This window comes from Dreissena polymorpha, chromosome 1 (genome assembly GCF_020536995.1).
Source record: "Dreissena polymorpha isolate Duluth1 chromosome 1, UMN_Dpol_1.0, whole genome shotgun sequence".
NCBI lineage: Eukaryota > Metazoa > Mollusca > Bivalvia > Myida > Dreissenidae > Dreissena > Dreissena polymorpha.
This window is the reverse complement of record NC_068355.1, coordinates 40,790,064-40,807,515: the sequence shown is the minus strand read 5'-3', so window position 1 is coordinate 40,807,515 and position 17,452 is coordinate 40,790,064. Positions and strand designations below refer to the sequence as shown.

Below are 17,452 nucleotides of genomic sequence, written 5' to 3'. Positions count from 1 at the left end.
CACATAAAAATAAACACCAGAAACAGAATTTGCTAGTGTTGTTTATGACATGACATGTTTAAATACAGATACGTCAGAAAAACACACCGTATTATAAAACACCTAACATGTAGTTCTCACCTTTGAAGAAGGGGCAAGATCTTTAAATGATGACACTGGAATGTCTGTACCCATGACACCTAGAAGGTTGCCCTCTCCATGCTATAATAACAATTCAAATAAACTCCATTAAGTGCCTCCACAAATATATGTCTTATAACAGCACTATGCTGTCGTAATGCGATAAAAAAAACTATTTAACTGATTTTCTCTCTTGCTGTAATAATTACGCAATTTATTTTCAATATATGCGATCATAAAAAAATTGGTCCAACAAAAGCAGTATGCCGTAACATTTCAAACACACATTGTATTAAACGACGAATGCCTTTCTCTGGCCATAATAATTGTAACATGTAAACTACAAGATTTAGATTCAGGCAAAAACACTAGTCTTGTATGATGTTCTATTTCCAACATTATTGTCAAAATAATTAAATTTAGAAATTTTTCTACAATAGATACGATTTTGAAGACTAATTTTTAAAATAATCCAATTTGTACTGCAATCCTAGGAAAACGCCAAAGGTCAGTCTCCTAATACATCTACATTCATTAGTAAATACATTTAAATTTTGAAACAGACACAATTGAAATTCTGTGAGCATGTGTCTACTACAGCTCCTCTTTAATTAAAGCGTATACAGAAATCGAATGAATAAATGAGTTGATTTCAAAGATAAATGACGTCTCCTCATAAACCGAATGGCATTTCGGTTTTGAGCAAGTATACATTCGCACATTCAAAAACAATGTCATACGCTAGCAAATACAACATAAAACCGTAAAAGTATATCAAAACCATCCATACGCTGTATATGTTATATGAAATAAAATGTTTAATTTTCTTCGACAAAACAAACCGTTAATTTACAACTGTTATAAACAGTGCTTGTCAGATTTTACCTGAACAAAACATGCATATATAACGAAATGCAGGTTAAAATACTACAAGGAACAAACCGTTTCGTTCTTTGTGTCAAACACTGGAATTGCAACCGATGTCATAAACTGGAGACCCTGGAACAAGTTATTTTATAAACTCTCTGTGGATGATAAGAGACGAATTCCTTTTGTGATGTTAGTTACATTTACAACAGAAAATTGGTACTTGGTAGATTGAAAAGGACATAGAAGTTGCTGGACCTATATGCAGAAACAGTCCCATTTTCTTATATCCGATTTACAATACTTCTCTTAAAACCTGTGACAAATTCCAGCTTTTTGAACGATAAACGTGTTAACTAATTACACAGCTGGAATCGAATCTTTTTAATTTAGCATGAAACATACTGACAAATTATTCACAACCGAAATAGCGTTAATTTGACTTTTGTCTCGGTAAACAAAATGATGAAACGCCATATTTCGTGTGCGTTGTATAAGCATTTCGACACATAGGCAAATCAACGTAGGCCCATTAAATATTTTTCATGTACATGTTTTGTTTTGTCATCGTTTCAAATGAAAAATCGGTACTTAGTGACGTTGAGATCTTGAAATTTCTCCCTATGGATAGATCCCGGGACATCACGGCCGCTAGGCGGACACCATCGCCCCATATTCACAACACCAGTACGATCTTAAGATTTCACATTTGAGGCTCGCTCTGGGAAAACGGTACCTAATGCATCTGCGCAAAGTGTCGTCCCAGATTAGGCTGTGCGTACTTCAAAGGCTAATCTAGGACGAAATCTACGTCATGCATTAGGCCACGTTTTCCCAGAATGCGGTTCGTTTTATCAGATTGATGACCTGAAAGTCTGCATAAATACCGTATCTTTGTTCAGATGAGACATGTGGTCCTGGTAGAGCGAGGAGAAGACCAGATTGTGGAAGCGGTTGATCACCATCGGTCGACTGAGCACTTTAATGTAGTTCTGCAACAAGGCGGACAAATGCTTACAGACCGACAGAACTTCAATAGACGTTATGTTGTAAAACGGTTAGTAATATCATGCAACAGTATCGTTACGTTATAACTGACTGAGAGTTTTAATATAGTTTAGAAACATTAAACAGTTTGATCAGTAACTTCCGACATATTTGACGTCTTATATACAAAGTCGAAACGATTTCATAAAAAATGCGTCGACTAAGACATTGAATATATATTGTGCGACTCTGTCAAAGTGTCCACGATAACAAATCGCAACTGAGAATCTAAATCTCAATCTGCCACTTCGATAAAAATTTTCAACATATCGCAGCTAGACAACCAAGGAGCCAATGAGCTTAGTGCAAGAATTTGAAGTGTATTAGAGCTCTGTAGTCCGTCTAAGTACCAAAAGTAAGTTTTGCAACCGGGAGAACGGTTTTCCTACAAACTTGTTCACATGAACTATAAATATATTCGTTTTAATATATGCTCATCCTAAGGTAGACAAATAACACACAAACATACTGTGAGCTATGAAATATAGTGTTATGCAAAAAAAGCTTATCAAACATACGGTGTACGTCGCAATTTAAATATGGTTATGCCTAAGGATGATACAATTCATTTAATGCAATGTAGCGTTATAGTAAATAGAGCCACTCAGCATAAATGGATCAATTATATTGTAATACGTTGACGTATATATTTCAATGTTGCACTGCGATACTGACCGGTTTGCGTGTTTCCCCAAATTCTGTCGACATAATCTTTAGATATTGAACGATAATCATTTTCATATACAGTATGTTATGTCACAATTTCAATTCAAATACATATAAATAAGACAAAAATCAATATCACATCAATTACAATTAACCCACGTTTGTCTAGCGTCTACAAAAAAGCATTGGCAAACAGCGTAGACCCAGATGAGACGCCGCATGAGGCGTCTCATCAGGGTCTTCGCTGTTTGCTCAAAGGAATTTCTGTAAAAAAATCTTAATATAGAAATAAATATTCTAGACATCACTAATTTTGAAAATAAATAGATCCAATTTGAAGGATGATAGAGTCCACTAGGCATGAATGGGTCACCAGTACTCACCTGTACATTTTCTTGTACGTCAGCCAGAGAATGTATGTGCGAGTAATAACCTAAAAGCAAGTGTGATTAATTAAAAATGTAATACATAATGTCGTTGTATGCATTAAAAAAATAAAGAGTGAGATGGACGCACGTAAAAAAAAAATATTTATGGCAATCAGTTACACTTAATTACAACGAAAGCTGAAAGTACGTTTAACTCAACATTGACACTCAGACTGAAGCGATGTAACGTTGTGTTGTGTGTATTGGCCATTCGCCAATATTGTTGATTTTTTTAAGGCTTCTGTACTTTCAATACATCATCGGCAACTGAGTCTGACTCGAGTGGTGATCATCAGTAAACTAAATTTATGCGTCTTTCGAACAGCCTGGACCGTTCAACCACATTGTATATTCGTGTTATTTCTCGTGCACTGTTTATCAGTATCGCCACTGCAAACCTTAAGTGAGGCTTTTCATTTCTTTCGCACGACTGGCTACACAGATTGGCAGGACCTTGAGCGATACAATCAAATTCAGTACGCTTTGGCCGTTGCTCCATTAAAGGGGCCTTTTTGACGATGCTGGAACAGCAGCGTCCAAGGTTTGATAACCAGTAAAAAAAATCTTCACAATGGCGACCTATGTAAAAGACCGAGCCAGTCCGATTGAGATAACTCGATTTTTCAGTTACTTCCCTTGGCATTCGCCACTGCGTAGGAGATTGCTCGTTGATTTTTATTGATAACATTCTCCTAGTAGAGTTGTCGTTCGTGTTGATAAAGGTAAATATTCATAGAACAGCATATCCTGGGGAAACAGATTCAATAAGTGTATCAGAACGTTAATTTCAAATTAGTAATTTTACATCCATTTTATTTGTATGGACCAATGAAACAACTATATATTTTCTCTATTTTGTTTGATATTTGTTCTCGATTTAGTAAATAAATTGCGAATACAAACATGTAAAATTAACTTTTTACGTGATCACAAAACTAAAGAATGCGAACGATTTCGAACCTGCAAATTGAAAACGCTGAACTGCTATGATATATATAGATAAAACAACATTTTTTTGCGTAAATGTCCGTCCCGATAGCGCAGTGGTAAGGACGTTCGCTTTTTCACCTTAACGACACCGGTTCGATTACCGCTCCCGGCGCAACGTTATATTTTGTATGTTTTGTGGTCACCATTTCGGACCGGTGTTTTTTTCCGGATAATCTCATCCCCCCCCACGCAGCATTTGACCATAGATAAAATAAAAAAAGTATTTCAGTACAAAACAAATAGCTGGAAATTGCAGCTATCATTCAAAATTCGTCCCAACTGTCGTCAATATAATCTTATTAGGAAGGAGTGCTGGACACACTCCGGGTCCCAACATTATGCAGCCTCAGCGCGGAGGTAACTCATTACCTTGGAAAAACACACACTGGGTGCAGCCTAGGCGCGTATAGATTCAAACAAGGCAACAAACTCAAGTGCGGGCACAATCATTTAAAATTTACATTTTGAATACGATATTCTAACAGAAATTACACAAACACCTAAGTGTACATACCGTGTTTGATATTTCGTTCGATTGTTAGATTTCAGCATATACATGTATAAGGTCATTTTGCTATAAGTTAACTTATCCATATGTTCGTGTGCAAACTCGGATAGTCAAGTGCTCATACGATTGAGCTCACATGGTCCGGCTATGTGCACATACCTACTTTCGAGAATCATCATGAATGTATTGCCATACTTAATGAACAAGAATGTGACCCGCCTCCCAGTTTCGCTCAATGGGTCAAGTTACCCATGGGTACTACTTCCCCGTACCCCTAAACTTTGTTTCGTACCAAAAATGTTTCGTACGCAATTTTTTTCCGTACCAAATTTTTTTTCGTACCCAAAATTTTCGTACCCAAAATTTTTTATCGTACCCAAATGTTCGTATCAACATACACAATTGTGGTGATATATATAAACTTAAATTGATGTTTTATATCCATCCTCTTCAAAAGCATCGTCACACCAGTACTGCCAGTACACCTTTTGGCATGTATTGGAGTTTGTCATTAAATGCTTTATACTTATAAATGTAAACATAGAACCTAAAAAGTCAAGAATAAAATTAAACAAAGTAACCCTCACCAGGGCTCGAACCACTAATCCCTCGAGTCCTTGCTGGGGTAAAAGTCTAACATGTGGACAACTCGGCCATCCGTGCTGATATAATAATGGATGTATTTTATACTTTATATAAGCAATCTTCGTAGTCTTTAAAAAATAATGACAACAACAGAACTCTCCAAATTATTCAATCGTTTCGCGTTGCAACGCTGTATAATTTTGAGGTTTTTAAATCGTCAAAGGAAACAAATACATGTAATGGCTATTTTAGAGCATGTTACATTTTCAGTTTTACTGTTTTCTAACAAATATCATAACTAAAACGAAAATTTGCGAATCTGAAACAACTTTTTTCAATTTTGTCAATTTTCCAAAACGTGAAAAGGCCCCTTTAATAAGCATTTTCACCGGTTATTGTAAATTGTGGAAAAAAAAGTATCGTTCCTATGAGAGCAGGCACACATTTGTAATTTTGATACGATTAACTGCTTTAAAGGGGCTACCTGCTTTTGCAATAATTACCGCGCTCTGACATTTAAGATCCATGACATTAGATATCAATAAAATCTGCGACATTCAAGTTATGTAAGCACAGCACTACAAGCTTACTGCATTCTTCAAATGAATATTCCTAGTTGCTCTCAAATATCGGCTTCATATGTCTAGTAATTTCGTCTTGACCACGAATGCAAACGGATATACAAATGCGATCAACGAATAAATTAGACCCGGTAAATTTCTTTGTTTGCAAAAGTGGAAGGCGCATTTGCAGAAAAGCGAGTGTTGGCGTGTGATATGTATTATAATTTGAAAATCCCACTTCCTTCTTTTTTGTCACTAGATTTAAGTTTAATTATAGATATTTCATCTTTAAGCTGATAAGAAAAACAGCCATATTTGGTTGTGACCATTTAGGTAATACTTATTTAGGAACTATTGGACCAAAGTTGGGCACTTATCAATCAACAAAAACTAAGACACTAAAGACATCGTCTTTCCAAAAGAAACAATGACGTAAAAGAGATGTCAGTATTTGTTTTCAATTGAACTCGAAGAGAAAACTGTCTACAACTCTTACCATTGTTAGCACAGGCCATCCAACGGACTTCCCTGGTATCGCCTACCTCATGCCCGAGAAGGAACGTAAACACACGCGTCTGAAAATGGTGTGAATCAGAAAGTTCAATTATTAATTCGCAAGAAGAGCAACTAGTATAAATAACATTTGCATTTTTGTGAATTATTGATTTATTAAGGTTAATTAATTCCAGTGATCCAGATGCAAACATCATCAAGATAAACATTCTGAGAATTATTCTTGCTCAGGTGAGCTAAATACACTTAGTACATTCAAGGGTGTATAACATAAGTTATTCATTTTCATTATCATTGGTTTAATTGAATGACCACAATTTTAACTGTGATCCTTCTCAATGAATAGCTTAGAAATATCAATAGTTTCCCCATCCGTTCTGATACAAATTAATAATACTGGTTCACTCATGTTTATCATGGAAAAGTGTTTTGCTGAAGGAAACATACACCATATTGCACTATCAATTTGCGTGAATGAATTTTGGCAAGGCATATGATAAATTGTTTTCATTTGCCAGAAATGTTTTGTGCAAGTGCCCATCACAGAAACACGTATGGCTGCGCGCAAATGAAAAGTAAATATCACACAATTTGCGAAAAATAAAACCCAATGAAAAGTAACGGTTTATGTAGTCATATGCAAGTACTGACAAATATAATCAAAGTGAAACGATGACTGTGCTAAACAGAAGGACTATTTTACTACACCACAATGCCCTCTATTAATGGGAAGTGAACAATTTTCAACAACCAGCACTACACACTATAAATGAGCGAAAGCATACACAAATGAAAACGACAACTTTAACAATCCGGGAATGGGTCAATCTAAAGTAATAGTGAAGAAATACCGGTTTGGAAGGCCAGTTGTACTTCTCGAACACGTTGGAGTAATGTTCCGGAACACCGTCGGTAATCAGTAGGATAGCTTTATTGCAAAGGTCATTTGGATAGGCCCGTTCGGATTCCTCTCTCTGTTTAAAAACAACAACAACGTGATACTATTTAAATGTGGAACATTCATACAAATCAATACTTGATTTTATTGTCAATATGCACATGCTTTTGACAGGTAAATATAATGCGGATTACATATAATAATTTTATTAATAATTAAATCAAATGTTAGAAGAAACTATAAAAGCTGTGAATTAGAAATATTATAACATCAACTACAGAACTTAAATCAATAAAAAAAACAATGCCATTTCATGTCAACATAAAAGATGTATATATGCTGCATTTGGATCAATGATACAGAAAAAACACAACAATATACAAATTATAGTATTGATGATTTTCTTTCTTGAGTTAAGTTTTTAGCCGGTAGAATTATCTCGGTCAATTTTTCAAGTTTTTCACGAATGTAGACGATATTTAAATAATGAATATCGTGTAAAATCTGTGAAAGTGATACAAACGTGTTTTGATAATATTTAACTCGAACGCCATGTTTTATTTTTAGCATTTTATGACGCTTTCCATGATGTAAAAATATGCACAAGTATATATATAGAAATTTTTACTTGTATAGCGGCCTAATTTGACCGTTAATCCCCCGAAGTCGAAACATCATACAGGAATATAATTATTTTAGCAAGTTGAATCCTTAAATTCGAAATACATCACATATGAATATTAACAAGATTATTCAACGATACACCTATTATATTTAATTAGTGAAACAAATCAAGAAAGACAATCTAGAGCTACATTATATTTAAATATTCTAAAGAATATTCTAAAATTCTGGTGAATTTTAACTCTAGTCCTACTCATGTTCAAGCGTAAGAAATAACATTAAGAAATAACATAGTGGAAACAACATTGAGCATTCAAAGTATGATTGCAAATAGAATTTCGACATGTGGCAGAGGCTGCATCTATAACGAAGACACACAGCATTAGAGAATTCTCACACATTAAATAGTACTCTTTAAAGCCTATCATTATTCAAACATTGAAAAATACTCTTGCATAAACTTGAATAAACGCTATACACGGTCCCAATACTTACATGGTTTCAAATAACATTCAGAATGTTTAAAATATGGTTTTTACTGCAACTATTTTAATTGTCAAACATGCAAGCATTTTTCGATGATTCTGCAAAGGTTATACACTGTCAAGACAAGGATATAGGACCCCGTTTTCAAACGCTTGTTTTCAAAACGAAACGAAACTCATATTCAAACATAGGTTAAGCTAAATACAACAAACAAATACATGTTTCAGTAGTAGAAACGCCTCTTCAAACGCAAGGCCGAAGTTTGCCTTCTCCTTCGTCTCCTTGTGCTCCTCGACGAGGTCGAGCACTGCTTCCTTGTTCATTATGTTTGCCCGCATCATGGTTTGATTGAAACATCCGTCAATGTATCGCACCGTGTTTGAAAACTAAGGTAGAAAGGAAAGACTGCGGTCTATAGATCGCGCCTCCATGACCTCTATATATCACATCTTGTTGGAAAACTTAAAGGCAAATGACAATCAAACACCCCGCACTACTTATGTTTACCCAGACTCTCTTCAATGCACATTACTGCACTGTTATTCATCAAAAGCACTACATATGAAAAAAGAACAATTTTGTTATGAATAGGGTGTTTTGTCTTAGATTTAACACCTACCAAGATCAAATTAAAGTAATCGTCGTCATCGAGTGTGTTTAGAATATGCTTCACGGTACTCTTTGCGATTTGCATCAGCTGCCCTTGCATGCTGCCGCTGACATCGAGCAATATGATGACGTTCTTAGGACAAGTGGCCGCCATGAGGTACCAGCTCCGAACCCGACAGTCAAACGTGTCGATACCCAGTTCCGCATTGTTCGTTGGCCATTTTAAGCCTACAAATGTAAGCTTTCGTGGTATTATTTGTCACATGGCTTCTTCCTAACCTTTCTTTCTAATGCGGTATGATACAGGATCCGTAAATTGAATATCGAGCTACGCTCTCGCCGAATATATATTTACTACCATGTATTTTACGAATGGTAATGTCAGATACCAGGGTGGTGTACAGACATGCAAAGAGATTAACTCTTAAACACATGCTAGCTTGGAACTCGACAGCCAATAAGATCTTTGACTAATTCCCCGATGTCTTTTCGTTATTTAAGGCCCGGAAATCATATATATCACGGTAGAGTAAGGATATTGTAACGAATTTACACAAAACTGTTTCGTTATGGGCAACATCGATCCAAATTCATTGTTCTTGCTTAGTCATTTTTATTCTGAAGACTTCAATACAACATGGTTAAACGAATCTAAATATGTATACTCTTGCTTTGTAATCGAGAAGTAGTTAATCGTTGTCATTTGGACATTTTAAGTCTTTAAGTCTTAAAGAATTTGTCTCAGGGCAGCGAACACATTTACAAAAAATAGTTTTAGACATGCAAACTGAATTGCTGCTTTGTATGATCTTAGTGAATTCTAACTGCTTATTGTAACAGTGTAAGTGTTACCTGAATAAACATCGCTTGAGGTCTTATACGTGTTGATTCTAAATTCCTTACGGTCACTTTAACATTTTTATGTCTGGGATATAAAACCGTGTTCATAATTGCGACGAACTAATGTGTAAATTAAACACTGCACCATCAAAGCAAGCCATCATCATATGAATATAAATTTACAGCTTTGCTGGTGCCGTCATCATACCAGCAGGAAACACAAATAGTTAAGCATTCGTTTATACATAACTTTTAATTTTAAAATTCTGTATTAATAGTAATTAGAAAATTAGAATATGCGAATTCGTATTTTTAAATAATTTTACCAAAAAAGCATGTACTGAGTCTTTGCCATGTTTAAACGATAAGAGCTAGAATACACATACAAACCTGAATGCTAGAAAGAATTATTGTTTGTGATATGTACATACACACGAATGAATTTTTGAAAAGGATTTTGGTAGAATTGATTCAGAAAGAACTGTGCACAGACCATACTCACCATATGACGCAACGAAATACACAGTTTTAAATCGCTACTGCTGTGACTGGGATATATAAAAGCATGGCCTTTGTACAAAACATGCACATGAAGTCGTCGAAATAATAAATGACATTGTCCTTTATATTCAATAAAATCGGGCTAAGAAGAACGAGCACATAAATCACCCTTGACAGAAAGCAAGGGAACGGCTCCAACTTTCATAGAAGGACATGCTAAATTACCAATTATACACTAAAATCGATATAAAACTACACAAACATTCCCGAAACTATTCAATAAAACGCAAATGCAATATTATAATCCTGTAACTGTACTGTTATAAATGAGAAAATACAAAAAACAAATTTGCCATTTAATAGAAGGTTGCATATTAAATTTGTATACTTCAACGATACCTGGGAAAACACGAAAGAAGCCGTCTGAGCTGCAAAAGTATTGCCACTTAATCGTCGGGTGCTTTTTCGTGTTCTCTTTGAACATATCGTCCAGAATCTGGGTCCAGTAAACGCCGTTCAAAATTTTGGGTACTGAAAATAACTGACGACAATTACATTCAATGTTCATTGATAATTGTCTAGTGAGTTTATGGACTAGTTTGAGTTTAATGAGTTTATGGACTAGTTTGAAAAAAAAAGTGAAACGAAACAATGAACATGCTGCTTCAAAAATACGAACTTAGTTTTAACATGGGGACTCTGCATATTTGATATCCAACGCATTTTACTTTATAAACGAATGTAGATCTTCAGAACAATTAGAAAAGGTGAAATATTTGGCCCCAGGAGAGTTTCTTTTCACATAACTAGATTTAAGCAACAGCTTACATCTGTCGTACACGTTGGTGGGAACCTGAACGGTACTGAACTCATGGCTCACGGGCGTGTTGGCCAACCTGGGATCAGGGGTTAAAGTGAGTGACCTCGACTCGCGCGCCATCTCCGCCACGTTCGGGTTCCCGCTTTCCGCAATAACTTCAAGGTCGTTGCTACTTAGCAAGTTCTTCGCATTTAGGTATGGGATCTGTTCATTGGAATTCAAGGTAAGTGTTGAAAAAAGATAGGGTTAATGTACCTGCAAAAAGTAAGCTCATCTGTATTGTACAAAAATCTTTTATTATATTTTATTGGGCTGATCTCCCAGTAGATAAAGAATACAAGTATCGCTGTTTACTTGCTAATTAATAACGGAACGCTTAATCCAGAACTAGACCCCTGCATAGGTAAAGACAATTACAATAGTAAAAATATTAGTATGATAAAGTAAGAATTGAAATAATTTTGTATTGTTTTAGAAAACGGTTTCAAATCGTTGTGTTTGACAGACAAAGTTACATTGAAACTGATTTCTTAAATAACCTGTGGCTATGCATCTGATTTTGCGTTACACTACAAGTCGTAGTAGATGTAGAACAAGAAAATTAGCTATGTCTACGGATTTCATGATCTTTGCCAATTCAATTTGACGTTCTTCGCATTTGAAGTGTCAGTCTAGAAGGAATATTATATCATTTTAGGTTATGTAGCAATACCGACAATTGGCGGGGGTCGATAATAGTCGTGATGCTCAATAACGTTTCGGATTACATCTTCGAGAGAGCTGAGCTCTGCTACTTCGCGCCATTCAGTTCTGTACTGTCGATATTGAACTCGAATCCCATAGCAAAATGGCCAAGAAACTATTTGTACGTCCATTTCACCATCGCTGATTTAGAAGAGCGTTTCTCTCTTCATGTCATTAGTAAGTGTACTAAGCCAACCGCCAAAGCAAACCGCTTATATCGATCAAGCTAGCCCTAGAAAAGTGTGTAGGTTATTCACCGATGTGATATGAAGAGCGTCAAGGTAACTGACCACTATTACGTGACTAACGTCAGGTTACAAGTGCGGACAATCTAAAGAAAGACATGTTATCGAATACAAAGTAGTACAGGCGTTCAACGAATGAGAACATTTAAGATTTGTTTCGCCTTGCCATTCGAAATCCCTTTCTATGGTATGAAACTTAGTTTCTACTTATGAACTTTTTAGGTAAAAGTCCATTTTAGTTTTTATAAATAGTACGTTACAATTAAAAATCACTGTGCATGAAATGTACAATAAATACTAGTAATACAACTTTTGTCGCTGTCATATCATTATATTACATAAAATAAATCACCCAAAAGTATACTCACATCAATGTTCCGATCAAAAGTGTAATTTTCGTAGATTGTTTCCGCCGTTTTCACAAGGTCCTGAAAAAAAAACAAGATCAAAGAAAGTTATTGGCAAAAATGATGCAAATAAAGAGAATGAAATGTAAAAAGTATTAGCGACTAATAATTATTAAACGATTCAAACATATAATTGTAATATTTGTTAATGGATAAGCTAATGCTTATTCATCTGGCAAACAAAAAAGGACCAAAGAAAAGCTAAACGCATAGGAGACTAGGGCTTCGGGATACTAACGCTCGTCACAAGTTTGAATACCCGATGGTGACGTATAATGTAGCGGATACTAATTATCATGTAAAATAAATTTAACCCATTTATGCCTAGTGGACTCTCTTTATTCTAAATTGGATCAATTTGTTTCCAAAATTGGGGATGTCTAATATATTTATTTCTATATTTAGAATATTTCTTCCAGAAATTCTCTTAGCAAACATCGCAGACCCAGATGAGAGGCCGCATGATGTTGCGTCTCATCTGGGTCTACGCTGTTTGCAAAGGCCTTTTTTCTAGACGCTGGGCATAAATTGGTTAAAGCTAAAAAAGGAGTTTACCAATACCAATTTAAATGAACGATAATTTAAACTTTGCCAAACACGACCAATTATCATGAGATCATAAAAATATTGCGAGCAATCTTGTACGTAGACAGGCGCACTTTGGAAGGCAAGTGATGTACGTTGTGATTTCATTATACCCCTTAACTTCAAAAAGGGGGTATGTAAAAATATGTACCATGTGTAATGACTACTATTTGTTAGAGCAAAGTAACATTATTTTAATAGATAAGGGCATAGTCCTGTATTTGAATAAGAAACTAAATTATATTTGTATCGCACAGACAATTGCCTTGTACAATTAAGCTTTTTGTAGTTCAAAATGTTTCTTTCATATTGGCTTACATAAGTTAACGTAACTGCAGTGATTTTCACAGATTTTGGCATGTTTTGAAGTTTATCATTAAATGTTTTATATGGATAAATGTAAACATTGGGTTTAAAAATCTCCAGTAAAAAAAACACAAGAATACAATTAAAGAATTTAAACAAAGTAACCCCCAACGGGACTCGAACCACTGACCCCAGCTGGAGCCATGGAGCAAAAGTCTAACGCTCTATGCACTAGACCATCCGCTCTTATAACATTTTCAGTGTATTGTTTACCTCATATATGCAATCCTCGTAATATTAAAAAATACAAAGACAACAACAGAATTCTCCAAATTAATCAATCGTTTCGCGTTGCAACGCTTGATAATTTTCAGGTTTTTAAATCGTCAAAAGATGCACATAATGGATATTTTAAAGCAAGGTAAATGTTCAGTATAACTGTTTCCTCACAAATATCATAACTTCAAGAAAAATTTGCGAATCTGAAACAATTTGTTTTTCAATTTTGTCAATTTACCAAAGCGTGAAAAGGCCTCTTTAAAATAACCATGTAATTAGATGTAACAACACTTTGAGACCGCAGATGTCCTGATTTAAGGGGTTTGGGAGGAAGATACAGACTTTACATCTGGAATAAGAGATCTTCACACTAAGTAATGACGAGCAATACAAATATTTATACATCTTGAAACCGTTTATGTTAATAATAGAATATATACTTTGGCATAGTTTTCAGATAATTACGTTTTCGTGTTTAAATCGGGTATAACAAATTGCAAATATTTTTCCTTAAATCCGGCGTTGACACTGAAAACTCAAAAATATGTGAACATTAACTTGAGCATGATGTTCACACTTTTCTCAGTCATTGATGAAACCCTAAAAGTTGAGTCAAAATATGGTCTTAAGAATAAACGTCAAACAAGGCCCAATTTACTCAACATCTAAAGCCGACATCGTCAATGTTCATACGTACGTTGACAGCCTCCACCTTGGCTATAAGCAATTTCTCCATTTCAAGCGCAATGTCTTCGATGATCTTACTGCCCTTCTCGTCATACACACTGGAGTAAGACGTGTACTTCTGCAAGAAACACATGGCTCTACTGAGCAACATATCTAATGTTGGTAATTAACCCATTGATGCATAGTGGACTCTCCCATCCTTCTAAATTGGATCAATTTATTTCCAAAATTAGGGATGTCTAGTATATTTATTTCTATATTTATACTATTTTTACAGAAATTCCTTTAAGCAAACAGCGCAGACCCAGATGAGACGCCGCATCATGCAGCGTCTCATCTGGGTCTACGCTGTTTGCCAAGGCCTTTTTTCTAGACGCTAGGCAAAAATGGGTTAAGTAAGTGATCATGACGACGATGGAAGTATGCATAACGATGATGACGAAAACGACGACGTGAACATCACTTAATGTCATGCGGCTTTGAATACATCGTTGTATTTACAATACGACAAACATACTAAACATCCTTAGAATAAAATTAATTTATATTTTTAATAATCATTTAACAAACTGTTTACGAGTTTTGAGCGACGTACTCGTTTAAAGCAATGCCATTCACTTCTCGTAATTTAAATTGCATCAATTATGCCAGAAATCAGAAAACATTAAATCAATGTGTAAATGAAAAACAGGCATTAATGAGCAATATTCGTATTTTAATCGAGATAAAATGTATTTTTATTATGCAAACATTCAGTTAAATTAACAAAAAACAGCAATTTTGTTTCGTATGCACAAACATGTATTATTCATTTTTAAATGTCATGGGGCGGCTTCAGTTGCAGACATTGCTAAGGATAATAATCAGTGTAATATAAAGTAAACCAGTTCATCAAGCGGGCAAAAATCGTTTGAGTGTTTTTGTTCTCTGAAGGTTAATACGGTCAATTGATTAATGTACTTCTTATTCTAAGTTTTTATAAAAATTAGAATAGCTAAAAAACGACCAGATTTACCCAGAAAATCTTAAAACCACTGGTTTATGGCAATGACTCGCAAACACGCTGGTTTGTAAAATTCACACAATCATCTGCTAACCTATCAAACAGTAAAACTTAATGTGTTGAATAAATATTTCAATAAGTCCGGTGCGTTCACGAAAATAGGTTAGAACACTAGGATAATAAAGACAAGGTTTGTTGTATTATCATAGATGAATAATGCAGAAACTCCTTATTAAAATACCGACACAAATGGCAAAGAACGAATGTGATTGGACAAAAGTTCTCATGTGACACTTTACTTTAATATGTTAGGAAATAACCATATAATGTTTGGGTTAACACAATAGTTAACATTCAAGGTTAAATAAAAAATATCATAACAAAAAATAATATTTTGCAGGCGTACAATGACATGATATATATATGTGTGCATAAATGATTATTATATATTGTCCTCATAGGTAAATAAAGGGCATCGAAAAAAGAAAAAATACACAATATTGTTGTTTGAAAAAGGCTATTGATTATAAAATACCGTGAAGTAGATACACATAATACAGATTCTCTTTTGTGATGACTCTGCCTTTTTTAATCAACAACATTCCGTTTGCTCTTTCCTTCCCGACATAGAAGTCCGTCCGGTCTATGACCTCTTCATTACCACCTAGGACAACGTATCAATAAAACATGCTTGAAAAAAAAGCTGGTGTATAATGAAAACCACTTCTCAAGCGGACGCCTTAATGCAACCTTTAACGCTTGAGACTTATATCAAATTAATAGCTAAATAATGGACTTTGTGGTTATGTGGATGTATGAAAAAACACACCATATACTATATACATGTATTCTGAAATAAACAGTTATATCACTGCCGTCGGGTTCAATTAATATAAACCGTGCAAAGGCTGAAGATATTCTGATATTCTGAATTAACAACGAAATATTACTTGTGATGAACAGAACTTCTACAGATGTAGAGACGATCAAGTAACAGTTGTAATCGCAGAGGAAGCGATTACTAGATGCCATGATGACTGACAGTTAGATGTAACAGTCGTAGGCGACATGTGAAGGAAAAGACACGAGCCTTCACTTTGAGTAGAATTAAGTCATCGGGTAAATGTACATATGGCATATAACTTAACTATACAAAGGATACGAAAAATGCCGTTTTCTCTAATAACACAGATGTCGCCTTTCATTTTCTGCCCATTATATTTCAATCAAAGTGTCAATCTGCGTCTGATGTTCTGGTTACGGTAAGTAAATACTGTCCGGATGAGATTCTTTCCTGTAAGGTCTTTACAGCGCAATCACGTGTAATGACTCGAAAGATTTGGTTAATTCAGTATGAAATTTAGATAAGTTTGTCTCAAGTTAATTATTTAGGATAAAATTAAATGCGTGGGTGTTTTCAGGAAGACGCCAGTCCACAAGCTATCAATCATAATAAGGAAACGAATACCAAACGGTTGAGACGTGGGTTACGAAAGTGTGTCGTCTTATGATCAATACTTCACCGTTAAATTCACAGGCAATGCAACATTCTTACAGAAGCAATAAGGGTCGTTACTGGATGCATTTAGGAAAATTCTGATTATAGTATTTTAAGCATTTCTCCTCGAATGGATAAATCAATGACAGTTATGTGAAAAAAATAAGCAAACGTTCATCTCTTCGAAATTGCGGTAAGTTTGCGTAAGTTGAAGCATCGTTTCCACAATATGATTTTCTTCTACTCACTTAAATAGGAAGAATATTGTCCTCTCTGCAGACGTCTTCGGAAATAACGTGTCATCAAAACGTGATTCGCCCGAGGTTTTAAGACTTACTGATCCTAACAAGTGCTCGGCAAATAACAATAATATATCTAAGTGAAGTTTGAAATCGTAGACTCGTGTTCCATCCCAAGCTGTGTTTTATATCGATCTATTTTACTTCACACTAAAAAATGCACTGGCTATTTCAATTTAATTTCCCGAAATTGTAAATAATTATGGGAAAAAAAAGCAATTGTTGCACAAGTTATAACTTGTTCATTCAACTCATTGACAAAACGATCATCACAATTCATAAACTTGTATGCATTTAACAAATATGGTTTCGACACACAAACAGCTGATTTCAA

General features: G+C 34.9%; 1 protein-coding gene across 1 annotated transcript in view; it reads right to left on the bottom strand.

The window, feature by feature from the left end:
- LOC127869328 (voltage-dependent calcium channel subunit alpha-2/delta-3-like) overlaps positions 1-16,353 on the bottom strand; it is a 42,882-nt gene extending 26,529 nt beyond the window's left edge. Inside the window, exons 1-11 of the mRNA XM_052411852.1 lie at positions 16,294-16,353; positions 14,329-14,436; positions 11,074-11,269; positions 8,915-9,132; positions 8,514-8,681; positions 7,139-7,261; positions 6,271-6,349; positions 3,084-3,133; positions 1,875-1,979; positions 1,063-1,119; positions 121-201 (exon numbers count right to left, since the gene is read on the bottom strand). Of these exons, the coding sequence (XP_052267812.1) occupies positions 121-201; positions 1,063-1,119; positions 1,875-1,979; positions 3,084-3,133; positions 6,271-6,349; positions 7,139-7,261; positions 8,514-8,681; positions 8,915-9,132; positions 11,074-11,269; positions 14,329-14,436; positions 16,294-16,353 (1,245 nt within the window). The remainder of the gene's footprint in view (positions 1-120; positions 202-1,062; positions 1,120-1,874; positions 1,980-3,083; positions 3,134-6,270; positions 6,350-7,138; positions 7,262-8,513; positions 8,682-8,914; positions 9,133-11,073; positions 11,270-14,328; positions 14,437-16,293) is intronic.
- Between the last annotated feature and the right edge of the window lie 1,099 nt (positions 16,354-17,452).